Source organism: Diachasmimorpha longicaudata, chromosome 9 (genome assembly GCF_034640455.1).
Source record: "Diachasmimorpha longicaudata isolate KC_UGA_2023 chromosome 9, iyDiaLong2, whole genome shotgun sequence".
Lineage (NCBI taxonomy): Eukaryota > Metazoa > Arthropoda > Insecta > Hymenoptera > Braconidae > Diachasmimorpha > Diachasmimorpha longicaudata.
In genome coordinates this window covers 5,509,470-5,527,772 of record NC_087233.1, presented here as the reverse complement: position 1 = coordinate 5,527,772, position 18,303 = coordinate 5,509,470, and the positions used below count along the sequence as shown (strand labels likewise).

The following is an 18,303-nucleotide window of genomic DNA, read 5'->3' as shown; positions in this document are numbered from 1 at the left end:
GAGAAGGGCAGCCGCAGGTACGAAGAAATTGTGATATTTTAAAAATGTTGTTGAGATGAGAGGATTTCGGATGAAATGACTGGCTAAACTCGCTTTTGTTAACTGCCCACGAGTGAAAGCGACGTTAATTGATGAAAAGAAGCGAAAGAAGAGAAATGGAATTGTTATCTTGTTAGGGAATTCTCTTCAGGGCTGTCTCTTCAGGGTACGGAGAGAAGTTGAAGTGAAATAAGTCAAAATAACGGAATATCCGTCGAGTTTTTTTTACGGATTACAGAAATGAGGCGGGAAATTTAAGTGGTCGTGTGGTAATTTTTTCGAGAAAAGTCGGATGAAAATTAACGCTTGCTACGAATAAATTACGGTAGTTCTAATGAGATGGATTATCGATTTTTCTGAATGATTGACTTCAGGGTGAAATTTTTATTCACCAAGGTATTCGTGAATTTTATGGGAGAAAATTTGAATAATGAATTTTTGTGATTATGAAGTCGGCGAGGATTTTTGACGGTTTTGGGGAAAAATTGATTTAAAATGTGAAACCTATTCCGCGGATTTTTATGTTTTATGAAAACCTTCTGCATAGACCAATGTTTGGAATGGAACAGTGAATATTCATGTCGACGTGGTCGGGAAATATGAATTTTCGCTGAAATTTGATAGCACGGTTCGACAATTTTATGAGTCGAGTGGAATATTGATAACCTCGGTGGATCAAATTCCCACCGTTTTCCCGCTAGAATATTCAATTCGTGTTAAATTTTTCCAGCAATATCATGAAATCTGGGGAAGATTTTCATCTTCTATTGAAGATTCAGCATGAATATTCAGCAGTACCAGTACTAGAAAATTATCAGTCAGTTTCGGTGCGGGAGAAAAATTCTTAAAAAATTACCTCCTTCTTCCGTAATTTTCCAGTCAAAACCATATTCAGTAAAAATGAGGGAACAGTTCCGTAATTTTTCAGTGAACTTTCAGGAAAAAATGCGTAACTGTCCCGTAATTTTAACTGATGAATTACGGAACTGTTCCGTCATTTTTACCGAATATTATTTCGACTGGCAAATTACGGAACACTTACGTAATTTTTCCAGAATTTTTCTCTCCGCATAAAAATGAGAATCAAAAATGAAAAATAGTCAAAAACATCCCAACAGTCTCATAAAAAAATTAATCCCAAATATTTCGGATCTCCATAAAACTGAAAAATGATAAATGAAAAAAAATCCTCGGTTACGATCCTGACAGTTATCATTTCTCGTAAATAATTATTTTTTTCCGGTGGTTTTTTCAGTTATATTGACAGCTTCAGCACTCCATGAATATTACCTCGGTAATAAATAATAATTAGTCAGCAAAATGGAATTACCTCGACATTTATATCGTCTAGTGCGTTGAATTTACATGAAAATAAATGCTTACTTTCAATATTTGCTCGGGAAAAATACCGGACGGCCAGTGGTGCGGTCATTGATGGACCGCACGGTCCGACAAACGAATCGATTTCTATGGGGTTTTTTTGACACCGTATAAAGCGGTTTGGTGAGTACAAGAGGAGAGAAACATTCTACGAATTTCTCGAGAGTACAAATAAATAAAATAATTCTGTTGAGTGTTCTGGGAACATCTATTTGAGGGTTATTTCTAACACCGGGTGATAATTAATCAGAGGCAATGGTGAGAGTGAAATTATTCAGTGCTTTCATCATTCAATTTCATTGACATTTAATCTGCTCTGCGTTGCGTAATGGCGGGGTTGAATAATTTCAATGGGAATGTGAGGTCTTTCATTCGTTGGTCGTTCGTTAATACGTCAGATCATCAAAAGGTTAAAATTTATGTTGGATAAATGGTAACTGAAATGGTGGATAGTGAAGAATATTTGTTGTCTGGATTGAAAGCTACGCGGAGAGAAATATTTAATAATAAATTACGAGAAATTTTGCTGTAACGTAATTTAGGGAACCCCGGAGGGTCCGTACCACTGACGTTGCGCCGTTGTTTAAATATTTTTGGGGTAAATAATAAAATGTTGGGAATGATAAACTGAAAATTTAGGAATTCCTGTCCCCTCAGAGATTATTAATATTTATCTACGCGTTAAATAAAGAGAAATGTCTATTTTTTTAATTTATAATTTAATACGAATATTCGGAATCGAGTGACATTCAATTGTTGATAAAATTGAAGACAAATGGTCTGAAAAATCATGACTTGGCGATCACTTCCGTCATCCCTTAAGTACAATATCAACTTTAAAAACCGTATTTCCTTATGATGTGGTGCAATCACGAAACTATTATTTCCCCTTTTAAAATATCAAGAACTCACTCCCGTTGAAATTTAATGGGCAATTTTTTTTTTCTTGAGAAAGTGGTTAAACTAAATTCGTGGAGACAATCTGATGGGTTTCGTTGAGTACCGAGGGTGAGTGCTGAGGGAGACAACATTGGAGTCGTAAATTGGACGCCTCATTATACTTTGTAATGCACAGCGATTGAGATTTTGAATGAGTATAACTCTCGGAGGAATATTCAAAGTCTAATTTCTGACTGCATAATTCACCCCGCATTATTTGGTCATTCGATTATTATTTTTTTCGTCAGAACTGGAGCTCGGGATAAATTTTCCCGGGATTTTACGATTCAGGAGCCATCGGGGGCTGTGGTGGCCATTTTAGGAACTACTGGCGCCACCTGCGATAGTTCTTTTCAATATGGCGGTGCCCTCGATTGAGGAAATATTAATTTTTTAATTTTCGTGAACCGTCTGGTAGAAATCAGAAATAAATAAATATTTTGACTCGTCGTCGTTCAACAATAAATAAACATTTTATGGACTTAATAACCAACCAATAACCACAGTCGGATGGTTTATATGGTTCGCGCCAAAATTCAAATGGATGGGCGGGAAAGTTGAGTAAAATTTAATGAATTGCAATGAATTATGGAAATTGTTCGGTCTGTGGACGATGGAAAGAGAAGAGGAATTTTGCGGAGTTACTTTGTTCGCAATTTTTTTCCTTTATCGTTAGATTAGTACTTCGTGCATGTCGCCTTAATTAAGCTGTATCTATTTTTATGAAGCGCGAATGGATTTTTATTAACTCGCGACATACTGACCCTCAAGCCTCCTTAACTTTTGCAAATAAAACGTAAACACGCTTACGTCAATAACTCCATGGAGGACGGTACATGCAGTTTGTAACACGTGGACTGTTGGGTATTGGCGGACCGTCGGCAACGATACCACTTTGCCGAGGTGAATTTTATAGCCACCGAGTGTATATATTTATGAGGGAATTATTCGTGAACAGATGGCGCCTTCAGTGCCTTTTCCAATCTTTGCACAACTATTTTCCGAGGCTGTAAATTACCGATAAGTCTGTAGATCGGTTTATCACGGCCGGTAATGCTGAATTATTAATGCAGACTGTCGCAAATATTCAAAAACTCATCCAGAATTTTTTAAAAATTTACTCTGCCATTTTTTCACATTCGATGTTTCAGTTTTATTTTATTCAATTATTTTTTTTATGGAAAGGTAATTTTTCATATCGGGTTATTGATGATCAATTTTGTTTTTATTACTCGCTTGATGGGATCTCTCGAATCTGATAAGAGTTCATTAACGCCCTCTCCGGTTCTTAATTGATCTTCCACCCGATAATTTTTATTCTTGAAACGAGATCGAGACATTCGGAGTCGCTGCTGAGACTACGTTACTTCCGTGATATTTGAATGTAAAAAAGGGTATTGTGTGAGATAATTTATCTGATGCCCTTACTTGATTACCAAAGAATAGTTTATTTTATTTAAAAAGTTATTTTGGCTCTACGGATGACCTCAGAGAATAAAAAACCTCAATAACTTAAGAGAATGCAATAATCTGAGTTATTTAGAATTCTTCTGGAAAATATGTGGGGACTGTCTTTTGGGTGGTATTCGAGTACCACATGAGGAACCATTTTATCTTTGACTTTGACCGGTTGGTTCTGAAATTCCAATCGAATTTTCCAGTCTCCCCTGGGTTTTTCCACGAAATTCTTCTCCACATGTTATTTTGTCGGAATATCCGCGATTATCAACTTTTATTTTTCAAGAAATGGTTTCAGGATATTTTCCAACCTTTCTCGACCCCCCCCCTCACCCTTGGATTTTTTTTTCTGGCAAATTTATGATGAAATTGATGCGAAACATATCAAGTTGTTGCGTCAAATTATTTACAAAATTCTACCCATTTCTATTATTTCTATCGATAATTAATTAATTCACATTTTATTTTTAATCGAGAATTAGGCAATGGCGGAATGTAAATTTTAACCGAGAATTTAATTTCCAGTGGAAAAAGCATGTTCCCTGAAGCAATTCCAGTGTGACAATGGAAAATGCTTGCCGATGCCGTGGGTATGCGACGGGCACGCCGACTGCACCGACAATTCTGACGAGAGTCCCGCAAAATGTAAACGTGAGTGAAATTCCAGTTCAACATTATGTTTAACACCACGAAAGTGAAAAAATATATTTAATTCCAAGGGACATCGTCCTTCAAGGCTAAATATTAAAATATTCACCGTCAAACGATATATTTTGGTGCGTTGAAAATTATTCAATTGTATCAATCAATTATGCAAATTCTTTTGCAACGAATAATCTTTCGCGTGAATGAATGAAGAGCAAATGGTAAATCGAGTCATACGCACAAATTTTACGACGATTGTCTCGTCAACGTTTACCTGCGTCATGACAGTGTATTCTTAAAAAACGAGAAAAATGTTCGACCTTTAACCGTGATGATAAAAAGATTTATTAGAGATTTAAAAAACAATGCAAAAAAAAATAGGCGACCTCGGATGGCCCCTCGTAATTATTCATGGATCACTTAACCCGAATTTACGACCAAAAGAGACCGCATTAAATATTTCAAGTGCCTTTTTTATTTGATTTTTTTTTACTGAATTATCCAATAAAAGGGGAATGCAAATTTTTCGGGGACAGGGGGAGGATATTGCCGACAAAACAGTATGTTTCTTATGTTCCAAAATATTGATTGGAGGATCCGGGATATCGGACGGATTCGTCGAACTTATGTATTTTATCACATGTAAATATCACTTTAGAATGTTAAAATATATTGTGGATTTACCTACACATACAATTTCAGTATGTGTACTATCGAAGCATGTACACCTACCTACACATACATAATAAAGTATTCAACAAAAAAATTAAGGACTATTTTAATTGGATAGTGAATTTAATTTTAATTGCAATTTCTATGGAATATTTCTCTGCATATTTATGTGGATAACAACTGATTGCTAGATTTAAGAACATCTCCACTGAAATATTTCTGTCTCTCTTCAATTCCGAGCTATATCCGGAAGACGTCACTGAAGCTAAATGAACTTGTTTCCGTGTACCAATTAACCAGTGAATTACTCTACCTGAAACCTGAACCTTTATAGAAACTGGATTTAGCTGAGTTCAATTTAGTTCTCTGAAGTTCGGATTGTGATTCCCAAAGGTAATTTATAGAAATAATGTTCGGGTATTGATAGCACTAACTGAGACGATGAAATATTCTTTTCAAAGTATTCACATTTGAATTTGAATTGATTATTCCATAATAATATAACCAACTTGGCAATAATTTCCTAACATTCAAAACTATCGATTCAATCTCCAGTTCAAAGGGACACTGACAAAGGAAAATTTACTCTATTCCAGTTGGCACTCTCTAGAATTGAATAATGTAGTTCAGGTATGACGTGGTGACAAGTTGATGCATCTCCTTATTGAACTTCAGACTGATATCGCTGAATCTGCAAGCGATGATGAAATCCTTCAAGGATTCTCCCTTTGTAGAGGGGAACGACAGTTGCGAGGGGAATTGCTCCTGAGATATTTTCATCTCTCTCGGATTTATCCGGAAATTAATGAGGACTCAATGAACTTGTTACCGTTTACCAATAAACTACTCAATTTCTCCACACGAATTCAGGATTTTTCGAAGAAATTGGTTTAGCTCAGTTGAAATTGGTTTTCCCAAGTTTTGGAGAAATTGATTCGCGAATGGAGTTTCAGGAAGTCATTGCTGTTGATTTTATATTGATTAAAAACACGAATGTTCTGTTAATGAAGACATCAAATTCCCTTCATCATGATCGATAGAATTATTACCAACTTGATGGTCATTACCCATCATTCAAAAGAACCCATTCAATTTTCGTTTCAAAGACCAGCTGACAAAGGAGAATTTTCTCTATTCGAATTCGTATTCTTTAGAATTGAATAATACGGTTCAAGTATGACGTGGTAAAGGGTAACAAGTCGACGCATCTCCTTGTTGAGCTTGAGAGGAATATCTGGATCTACAAGAGCTAGTGAAATTCTCAAAGAACTGTTCTTTGTAAAATAGAACGAGAGCAACAAAATACCAGTGGAAAAATATTTTCATCCCTTCTAAATTCAGAAGTATGTCCCCAGATCTCAGCTACGAGTTAATAAACTCATTACCATTTACCAATTAACGAGTCCTAATTTTTTCCAAAATCTTATATTACCTCAACTCAATTAATTCTCTCCAAGTTTCATCGATTGACAGATTGATTTTAAACCGAGAAAAAAAATCCTCCTCAGGTTTCCTCGAAGATGCCAATTTTACTGAACCCTTCAGGACTCCATGAATACCACCATAAGAATATCGTCCTAAGTTTAAAGTATCTCAGGAATATCTCAAAGGCCAGTGGAAAAAAAACGTGATTGAACAGTTTGTTTGAAAAGCCTGAAGAAAATCCATATAAATTGAAACTTGTATCCACCCGTCGACATTTCTCCTCAATTCTATCGAAATATCCCTGGAATTGAGCACTCCATGCTATTCAATATCAAAGTGTCCTCAGCATGAAACCAAGGAAACGATCTTCGATATTTTCCCAATCCTTTGTGTATCAATTTTCAAGACAATCACATTTTCAATGAATCGATGGCTCCATTGTTGCTGCCATAACCACTATAACACTGAGAATTTTGAATCAAAGGAAAATACCGATAATCCCTGTAGCACTTTTAATGGGAATCCCCTTCACTTAATAGTCGGCCATCTACTGGGCTTATCTTAAATTACTTAAAGTCCAAGTGGACGTCAAGTGGGAACACCTATCTTCTGACAACAATTCACTAACGAGGAGTATACGTTCAATTAATTTCTGGAATTCCTTTGAGAGACTCCCATTACCCGCATCCTCGTGCCCCTTCAGGTCTTCATCTTGACAACTCCTCAGATTTCAATAGAGTATTTTGAATCAACTGCGTGAGTGTTGGTAGATTGGTGTTATCCACGGGGAGTCCCCTGTACTTGTGGTTGATGAGACTGATGGGGGCCCGACGGACGGGAGTGAGCAGCACATTTTCAGTGGAAAATTGTTGAATTTTCGTGAGACGAGGGGAAAGAAAGTTTTTGATTTTACGAGACAACGAGTTTTTAGATTAAACTTTTAAACCTCAAGGTAAGAATTCAAGTGAATTCCACGAATTAAATTGAATTTTTAAGAGAGAGTCATCTTTTGTGACTCGTGTAATTGCTCGGTTCACTCTACAACCTTCACCCGCGTCAGAAAAGGTTTTTTTTTTCGGCCTTGCGACGAAAATAGCGGTAACGGTTTAACTTTCGTAATTACGATGACTTTTTCATGATTTTACGTTTACTTGTCCGTAATTAACAATAAAAAAAGTCATGTTAAACGTAAAATACAATGTTTTTTTCGTAAATTATACGTAAGTGCATCGTAAAATACGTTTTTATTGAGATAGTAATTTACTACTTCTCAAACGTGAAATACACTTGATGAAAAATGAAGTACGCTTTGTCTGGGCGTAATTCAGGTTTTTATTTTGGCTGTGGAATACGCCTTTTTAAATTACAATTTCCGTAACAGAATAAAAACACAGACATTGGAAATTATATTCAACGAACCATGAGTTACAATGAGAAAAATGTGATTTACGTTTAGATTTTTCTGAGAGAACCTGCTGCACCCGAGGGGTTCATCAAATAAAAGGTCAATAAAGCAAGACTTTGTACAATGGAGGGCAATTCTTTGTGCAATAAATAATGAAGTGTCGAAGGCTGAAATTTCCAATACGAAATTTCAGGGAAATATTTCAGTAACGAATTGGTACATCGAAACAAGTCACTTCTGACTGTTGACCGTTTGTTGAAGAATATCTCGGAATCTAAGGCGGGGGGGACAATTTTTATCATGACCTTTTTTGTGGAGAAAATTGAGTACTATAAAAAATGTTATTATAAAAAAATCGCTATCTCCCTTGAATTCAGAGATATTGCTCCAAAACTCCGGGAGATAAGTCAACTCATCTCGTTTTACCGCTTCACTGTATTGACTAGTTTTTGATGAATATCTGGGAATCTAAGGGAGATGGCAAAATTTTTATTACGACCTTTCTTGTGGAGAAAATCGAGTTCTCGAACAAATGTTATTACAAAAAATTCGCTATCTCTTCTAGATTTCCAGATATACCTTAAAAACTCTGAGAGTGAACTCAACTTATCTCGTTCCACCACTTAAGGACTGATTTTCTCTTCTAATTCTTATCCCATGAATTTTTGTTTCACTTCTCAATGAGAATTCTCAATTAAACCTCTTGAACGATCTCCTTGTCCCGATAATCTTACTCCTGCATACGCCCATAACTCCATTGATCTGTCCTCCGTCGAAGCGAAGCGATGAAAAAAAATATAATGCGCATATTCTCCCCAACATCCAGACTGGAATCATCCGTATCATCCCTAATTCAGCTGTAGCATTGTGGCACTATCGATTGGAGGCATCTGGCAACTGTTGCGAGATTGCTGCTCCAAAAACTTGTCTTATATTCGGCCTAGAATACTCCAAGCACGCCATGTCGTTGAAAGAGATGTACTTTTCAAAGTTTCAGACCAATAAGTCAGTGAGTTATCCACTTGCGGTTGATGAAATTCGATTGAGAATAGATAGAACAGTCTGATTGAAACAACTGGTCGCCATTCGATATTTTCATTTGCAAAAGCAATCCCCCAGCGAGAAGAAAAAAAAATTCCGGAAAAATTACACGAGCGAGAAATTAGAGCAATTTATTCATAAAGAAAAATTTTTGTTACCAATTACTCTTTCAAACGTTTGTATATTTTTTTATTTAATTTTTAAAAAATCAAAGATATGAAAAATAGCTAAAATATCCAAAAACACAAATATGCGTTTCAAAAATTTTAGAAAAAAACGCGTTCAGTAAACGGAATCGTATTTTTTAGAAAAAAAATTCTCTTCGTGTGCCATAATGAGGGAGACTTAAAAAATCAATTTTTAATTAGAGGTGAATTTTAAAAAGTCACGTATGTATATATATTTCGAACGTAGAGTATTTTTACGTTCGTTCTACACTGGACTTTGACCTCAGAATACCAGAGCACAGGACAGACACTTCACCACTGGGAAATGGCATGCGATTCTGGTGGTGAGGATGTGATAAACTTTGGCGTCGTGACAAAGCCCTCTTCATAAGCTCCCGAATGACTGGAAACTTCTCGCAATGTCCTCACTATTTCTTTTCGGGTAATGAGAATTAGCTGAGTGGTGTTTTATCACAACTTTTTACTGTCACTTAGAGCGAGAGAATTTCCCTTCTGACTGCCCATCCAGCACATGGTGAATTGAGTATAAATAAACATAAGGTAGAAATCGAGTCAGGAAAAATTTAATCCATCGATATAATTCCCCTGAATTATATATTTGTCCCTGAAGAACCCCCTTTCATTGCATAAACTTTTTCATACACTCTCGTGTGACAAAAACCTTAATAACAATCTTCTAAAAAATATTTTAAAAATCGAGGAAAGTGTCAACTCAACAATTATTCAATTCAAGTATTCAATTCATCCTAAAAATATTTTAAAAATCCAGGAAAGTGTTATCTCAACAATTATTTAATTCTAGTATTCAATTAATGTCATTTCTTTATCATTACAAACGTTTTCTTTGTTTCACATAGATTCTACTTATCATATCTATTATCACCTGTTTATTTTATCTATACATTTGTTTCCCCCAACACCCCCTTCTGTCCTTCCTCTTAACCACGTCTTAATATATCAACTAATTCCTCTACTATTTCCCCAATGTTTTTGTACCTCAACAATTATAACTCCATATTTTCCTCCCCATTGAACATCCACCAAATAATCACCTATCACCAAAGGAAACATTTTCCACACAATTACCACTCATGCAAAATCGATTCTAATAAACAGAACAATCAAGCAACCTCATAATCATAATTTTTCCATTTCTGTAGTTATTCTCTTCCTCCATGCACTTGAATCCCTCAAAAAAAAAGGCAATAACGACTCAGGATGATGAAATGTTCAGTATCAGACGAGAAGACTGAGCTGGTCGTCTCGTATCCATTATTTTTTTTTTTCTCTCCTTTTTCGGTTTATTGGCTTCGACGAAGTGCATCTCGCGCAGCCTCCGACAGATCTTGCATCAGATAAAAATGCGTCCGTTCACAAATACCACGCCCTTCCCCACCACATTTCCCTCCATCACTCTGTCTCCATCTCTCTCTAACCTGGCGCCAGGAAGGTCCCTCACAACTTCAACCTTTCCCCCATCCCCTTTCGTTAATTATTTTCCCACATTTTAGTCCCTCTTCTAACAATCGTCACTGTCGATACAAGGCCTGAATTATACGATATATTGCGTCAGGAACACGTTGGCTTGCCTCGTCTCACCATGTAATTACGGTGAAAGCCACTGCTACCAGCAGAATTCAGAGTGCAGTCGTTTGACGTACACGTGAGAGAATATGATCGGGTGCATGGAGAACGAATCAAGTGGCCCTGTCATTTAACGTCACTGGATTTAGCTATATCAGTGTATAATCGATCCACCAGTATGACGGATTCTTGATGAAGTTGATGCTCCATTGAAATAAGCCATCAATAATTCACCGTCTGAGGCCCTAATTGGAGGACTTATTCTCCAATTCATTGGCCACTTCTGGTTGGTGAACAGTTTTTAATGGATATCTCGAAATCTAGGGGAGATGGGAAAATTTTTGTTGTGAGCTTTTTTGTGGGGCGAATCGAGCTCTACAATAAAGGTATCAATGAAAATTTTTGTATCTGAATTAGATTCGGAGATAATGGGCGGTTTTGCTGGGAGAGAAAAATTATTTGATATGATAACGTGCCTGGTCTGTAAATCGATATATTTGTTAAAATTGCGGAGCCATTTTCTGTCAGGGAATAATGGGAAACAGTTGGGTTGTTTATGATGTAAATAACATAATACGTGCAGAACGAAATAGATAAAAGGGCCTAAAAGGGAGGAACTGTTCCGAACGGTCTCTCGAGCAAACCACATCGGATTATCAGCCTAGTTAAAATTATATCGAGTCCTTAACTAGGAAGTAAATGTTAAAAGTTGAAGGAAGATGTGGAGGTGAAACAAATTGAAGGAGATAATTATTTTCAATGAGAAAATAATTTTTAAAAAATTACTGAAGAATAGGATTTTTTAATTTCTCTTTAATACACCGACACGGAGAGTAGACACTTCTTGTCCTCGAAAGGAAAAACATGACTTTCCGCACTCAATAAAGAATATGCCATTTTTGAATAATGGAGAGTCTGATCAGAACTCGATGATGGGGTTTACCTACTGCGGACGCCGCTATCTTGGATTTTCCACTGCGAGAAAAAAAATTTTTGATAAAAATTTGATCTGGAGAGGGCGAAACGTGACAACAAAATGACAATTAACCACTTTTTAGGTGAAATATTATGAGAAAATTTTTCTGATAAAAATAACTGTCACCCCTCATTCCACCCCTGGACCCCTCGGGTCCAATTTTTACCTAAAATTTCTTTCGTGTAATGAAGTTCATTAAAAAGAGTAAAACAACGAACACGACTTCCCTCCAATGCAAACTGAATAATCGTCCTTAATCCCCGTAAATCATCCATTCGTTCCCCACACGAAGTTAATGCTATCCTCATACGAGTCTTTTCACACGCCAAGTGACAATGACATCTGTCATTGGGAGTGATTAGCATGTGGATCTGCTATTCGTTCAGGAAAACTTTCGTTCCTCACCGAAATGCGCGAGTCACTTGAGTTAACAAATACGTTCACATGACACTTAATAATGGACACCCTGATGGGACTCCCCCCTCCCCACCCCTTCCCACCCCGGGGCGTTGAGACTTCCGAGGCAGGTTGATTTCGTAAGAAACTGGAATCCCCTGAATTTTTTAATTTTTTTTTTCTTTCCATCACCCTGGCACTTCCGTCAGTGTCTTGCTGTTTCCGCACCCTGTGTGACGTAATGAGATTTTTTTTTCCGGTCCCCAGTGGGTCTTCAACGTGTGATTACAGAGTTGCGAGTGAAACTTGCATCTTATTTTTGATTTAAAAATTTTTTTTTTCGGAATTTTCGTGAATTTCTTCGGGAGAGTAAAAGTTTCGCGGTCTTTGTACTTGAGGACTGCTCTTGAGAAAGTCGCGGTTATGACAGACACTGCCCTTAGGGCAAGAAACTATCTGTTTGGGGCTTTCGGAGTTTTTGTAATCGATGGAATATCATATGGGGAAAATGTTGTAGAGTTTGAGAGTTCATTGAGTCTGTTGGTGGTACCATATAAAACTCTTATGAATTAAATAAACTAAAATGTTGGGAATTTATTGGAGGAGTTTTGGGATTTTTTTAATGTTAAGAACTTTTCCAGAAAATGGGAGAATATTTTTTTTTTAATGTTAAAATTTTTTTGTACAGAAAATTGAGAGAAAAAAATTCGGTGAAAATGAGAAGAAAAAAATTTCATTAGAAATAAAACTAGTTATAGACATGTTAAAGTCGGTCGACAAGTTTCCGTTTAGGATAATCCGGTGAGCGAGATAATTCAGTAAAAGAACATTATCGTCACATAAATAAACGAAGCTGTGCGCCTGCGCGGTACAATGTACAACGACTTACTCGACACAACGTACAACGTGTGTAATCGATACAACGATATCTCCTCGTGCATCGCAAAGGCATGTCCTTGCACTCGAAACACAATGACCTCTCGTGGATCTCTGCAAGCCCAATGATGCAATGTTTTTCATCAAATCATCAGCCTCCAGAGCATCATACTTCTTTAATCCGGATAATTACTAGAGATAACATTGACTGCATCAGCAGTTGTGAACATAAACGCAAATTACGGTACAAACCCTCGTGGATTTATTTTATCCCCCAATTTCCGGTGTTCGCGTTTTTAATTTTTTAAAGCTCGAAAAATCTTGAAAAATTCTCCTAAATTCCCTCGATCTCTAACCAACGAATCCTTCACCGACTCATTCAATCACCCAATCAATTACTCAAACGAAAAATACTCCAAAAATAATACCATAGCACAAATAATTGTTTTCAAATATCTCTCACGCGATTAATCGACAACATTTGAGAATAGAAAATTGTCGCGTCTACAGTCGAGTCCCTAACTCTAGAGTTAAGTTTGATACACTAAAATTCAGCACGCGATGAGAAGAATAAAAAAAAAAAGTCCATTGCTCCACTGTTTTTATTCCCTCGGTATTTTTTTACTCCATTTAATTTTATTTCTCGTGTGGAGAATAAACGATTCACTGTAAAGACGGTCAGGATACTCCCTTGAGGCGAATTCAGACCTCTTTGATTCCTGGAAATTCAATGGTACACATTCGTGCTGAAGACGACCTACAATAATTGTACAGTTCAAGGTGCCAGCCGGAATCCAACGGAAAATCAATGAAAACCTTGGACAATTTAGCTGTTGGAGAAAATTGCTGATAAGCTTTTTTTTTCATGAAATAAAGACAATGTGGGAGAAAAAAAAAATTCCAGCAGCGTTGGATGGTACTAGTGGACGGATTTTTTTATCACTTTCTTGAGTTGCATTTCTTTTGTGGGCGTCAGAAAATTCAATCCAATTGAATTTCGCGGAATTTACGTTGGGGTGAAATGGGAAACCGTAATCCCTCCATTCTTAATGGTTTAATTACTCCTAATTTCTTCGGGGAATATTTTATTGCCAATTTCTTTGAGCAAAGTGATTGATTATGAATAAATTCGGTGGATCGAAGAACTTCGAATTATTTTTGTTATTAACTAGGCAATTAATATTTCATAAATGAACGTCTGCGGTTATCAAAAAAAAAATATTCTGACGTTTTATTTTTAAAGAAGATTTGCATAATCTCTCTCTCAAAAGTGTGGGGGTAAATCCCTTGGATTTATTCCATAAATTGGCTTTTGTTATTTAATCGTATGACCTCTCCCGACAATTGACTTTTCATCGGCCCTCAGACGTGAACATAAAACCCGGGAATCGATGCCAAAGGTGGAGCAGAGCCCCTGGAAAATGAAAAATTTATAGGAAGCCACGTTTTTATTTATTTTATCTGTTTCGAGAAAATTTAAGTAAAAACTTCAGTCAGCAATTTTCCCCTTCATTTCCACTGAAAAAAAAAATCATTTTGCCAAATATTCAGTTAATGATTTTTCCTAAATTCCTAATTGTCTAGAAATGTTTGATCGTCCCGTTAATTTTTCAACCCTTATAATTATCGCACAAGTCCACTCAAGTTAATAACCAACATGATCAACTTCTCGAACAACATAATTAACATAATTCAACCCCAATCATTAGAGGACTGTCCAGTAATTACTTCGCTGGATAAATTCAACATTTAAATTTTATTTATTTGTATAATTGTATTTATTCTATTTGAACAATAAATACATATCTGAAGTAAATGGATATTTGGCAAAATCAATTGTTATTTCTGTGTACAACGCACCACTGAAAAATAATAAATAATTTTCCAACTTTATCTCTCCAAACAAATTCCGAACGATGTGCCCGAGGGGAAGGGGACTGAGGGGATAAATGCCCACCTGTAATAAACCATGCGATCCGATTCGTCCCACTACACACACGATAATCAACCACTAACACTCATCCCATGTAATCGCGTGTGTACAAGTTGCTATATATAAGGAAGGCCCGCGCGTGTCGAGCGCTTACAGCTTTCGCCGGCGTTCGTCCGACAATCGTTCATTCTCCAAAAGAAAAATTTCATCCACCACTGAAATGAATTATCGGGAATAGTTGAATAAAAATTCGCGAACGCTATGCATTAATGATCATTAAAAGTGTTTGTGATTATTTATTGCAATTGTTATCTTTAATTTAATTAACAAAAATGTCTAGCGCGAGGGGGGATTTTCCATTAATTTACGTTATTCTGTGCTTGGCGACACTTGTTGTGAGTTTTGGACGTGATTATTCAATTGATGATTATTCACCAACAGCTGAAGCCTGCAAGGAGACGGAATTCAAGTGCAAAAATGGAAAGTGTATACCCGGATTATGGCACTGCGACACTGAGCCCGACTGCTTCGATCGCTCCGACGAGGATCCCGCTGTTTGCCGTAAGTTTTTGTTGTTTTAATGATAACGTTATTGATGATAGCTTCGGTAAATAAGAATGATGGACGAGGGGAATGATATGAAAAATGATGGTTATTTTTTTTTGCAAATTTCTTGGAAATTATTCTCAGCGATTTTTTTGGCAGAATTAGATTCTTTCAGGAGAACGATATTTCGATTTTTTCTCATCGATCTACTTTATCTGTAAAGTTAATATTTTTTAAACTGTTATTTGTCATGATAAGATATTTACTTTGGGTCTAGGACTCCACTCGAAAAAATCAAAATTCCCGAGCTGCAAAAAATTCTACTGACAAATTAAAATTTTGTAAACATTCGCGAACGCCACTAAATTTTCTCTCAAAAATTATATCTCCACCTGAATTAGCTGGAAAAATCATGGAATAAGGTCAACAGTTCATTCCACTCTTCCCATACCATTCTCGGAATTTTCAAAACTCAATTTACAGTGAAAATAGAAAAATTAAATTTCCCAATGAATATGACAACGATCGATTGACACTTAATTGTTTAGATTTCATTTGAATTGAAAAGGATAATTGGTTGATATTCAACCAACTCTCCTCCTAACTAAAATGCATACCATGTGGAACGGATAGTATGACCTCAATTAAAAGAATAAAAAATTATCGTTTGATTAAATTTCATAGTTTTGCAAATTACCATTTTCATCCATTATTGATGAAACGAAATAGCAAGTGTAAGTCAAATGTTGTGTCAGTGCATTCGATTTGCATGGAATTAACGATAGCAGAGGACAATCTACCGATCGTCAAAGTTTAAACTCAACTTGTAACAGTCTATGCGAGTTATTTTCATAGTAATTTACTGGCTCTATCAAAACTAAAAGGTACGACATGTGTACAGACATAATTGAATTACAAGATACGCATTTATGCTTTTATGGGAACGTTGGCTCTTAAGGTTGGGCCACTCTTCACCTACCAATAAACTAGAAATTCAGTACATCGAGAATAATTCACTGTGCACCCCCTTCGTGCTTCGATTCCTCTAGTTTCATTGAGTATTGGGGTTCGTCGAGTGCATTTACGCGAACGATATGTTGATTTTTCATTCAAAATGTGAATTATTTTTTTTACGCTGTCGGTACCTCGATGATGAATTTATTCGTTTTGATGGATATTTTTATTTCAAAGGGGTTGAGGTAATAATAACAATTTCGTCACGAGAGATGTGGATTTTTATAGATTTTTTTGATATTTTTGTTGTTCAAACAGTTATTTAATGTTTTTCCTCATGAATTCAACAGTTATATCCATTTAATTAGTATTATTGTCATGGGATAATTAGGTAAATAAGGCATAACAAATTTAAATGAAAAATTACACGAGGGATAATAATCATCAGTGAGGAATCTCGATTTGTTTAAATCAAATGTTTATTTTTAGTGACTCCTGACCCTAGCCAATATTACCCTGGAAGATTCACGTGCAACTTTTCAAGAATAAAAGTACATTCATGAGAAATGTAGGTCGTTATAAATATTCGTTACTTAAATGGACATTATTTATATTGAGAATCGATGACTTCATGAATATGTTCCCCTCGAAATACGTTAGTCATCTTAAAGTAATAATTTAACGGCTTTGACTGCAAGATTATAACATTAATGAATGTTAATGAATAGATTCTCTTCGGTATTCAGATAATTTAAAGGAGAACTTTGGAATCAGCAACTGTCAAATCTGAGAAACGTCCGACGTTATATTAAAAGATAATTTATTTCGAGTGAATATTTCAATAAATTTTTACTCTGTGCACAAGTGAATAATAATTTTTTTTCAAATTTCTATGAATATTCTGACGTGAGGACTTCTGATATAAAAATAAAAATTCACTCGTGACAGATTTACATCATGAAAATTGTTGGAGTTGGGGTCTCTAAACAATTACGGGTGCACAACGGGTGGGGAAAAAAGTTGAAGAGAAATTATCGAACACGTCGAGCAATCGCGACGCAAAATCCATTCCCCAAACCCAGTTTTTTTTCTTTTTTCGTTCTATATTGGGATTAAAAGTGCGAGACAAATTGTGAACTATTCACCATCAACTCAGAAAAACCAGACGTGAGGGCAATTTGAGCCGAGCCTGTAAAATTTATTTCCATTAATAATTATCCTATGAACGTTAATAACTGCTCAATATATTGCCTAATCAGTCACATGTGTTCAGGAATTTCACTTTTGTCTGTCGCCAAGTCTTTTACAACGTAAATGTAATTTTTTGCTAGTGGAGAGGTATTTTTTATCTAAAGAATAACATTTTTATATTTAACTATAACTTTGCTGGACAATTACTTGTGGAACTGCATTTAAATTGATCGTTGATAATTTGAAATAATTCGAAAACGGCAGAGTGAAATCGAATGATTTTTTTTTCACTTAAAGTTCAAAAACAGATCTTTAAAATGAAAAAAAAATCTTTAAATTTCCACCAATGGATTCCAAGTTATGTCCCTTTGAAGACGTTCCCTGTGTCCTTCCCTCCCCATACGCAAAAATATATCTCATTTCTAGATATTATATAATTATTATAAAGTCCTTATATAGAGCTCTACGAAATGCAGATAATCACTCCTAAGTAAATTTATCTGCTCCACTGCTCTTAGTTCAAAATGCCGATAATTATCGATGAACTATTTTAGGTGAGAACTGAATATTTGATTGTACCCAACACTCTATCCTCGTTTCTTGTCAATAAACATTTTCCCTGATTGAATTCATCGCAGTTTGAAATTTTATTCTA

At 35.8% G+C, this 18,303-nt stretch overlaps 2 protein-coding genes across 7 annotated transcripts in view; one reads left to right on the top strand and one right to left on the bottom strand.

Moving 5' to 3' along the window:
• The window catches only part of LOC135166141 (GATOR complex protein NPRL3), a 48,492-nt gene that overhangs the window by 10,894 nt on the left and 19,295 nt on the right, over window positions 1-18,303 (bottom strand). The window lies entirely within an intron of this gene.
• The window catches only part of LOC135166113 (low-density lipoprotein receptor-like), a 33,962-nt gene that overhangs the window by 4,331 nt on the left and 11,328 nt on the right, over window positions 1-18,303 (top strand). For all 3 annotated transcript variants that reach the window (XM_064128120.1, XM_064128118.1, XM_064128119.1), the window contains exons 2-3: window positions 4,342-4,467; window positions 15,399-15,518. In XM_064128120.1, coding sequence (XP_063984190.1) covers window positions 4,342-4,467; window positions 15,399-15,518 — 246 coding nt within the window. The remainder of the gene's footprint in view (window positions 1-4,341; window positions 4,468-15,398; window positions 15,519-18,303) is intronic.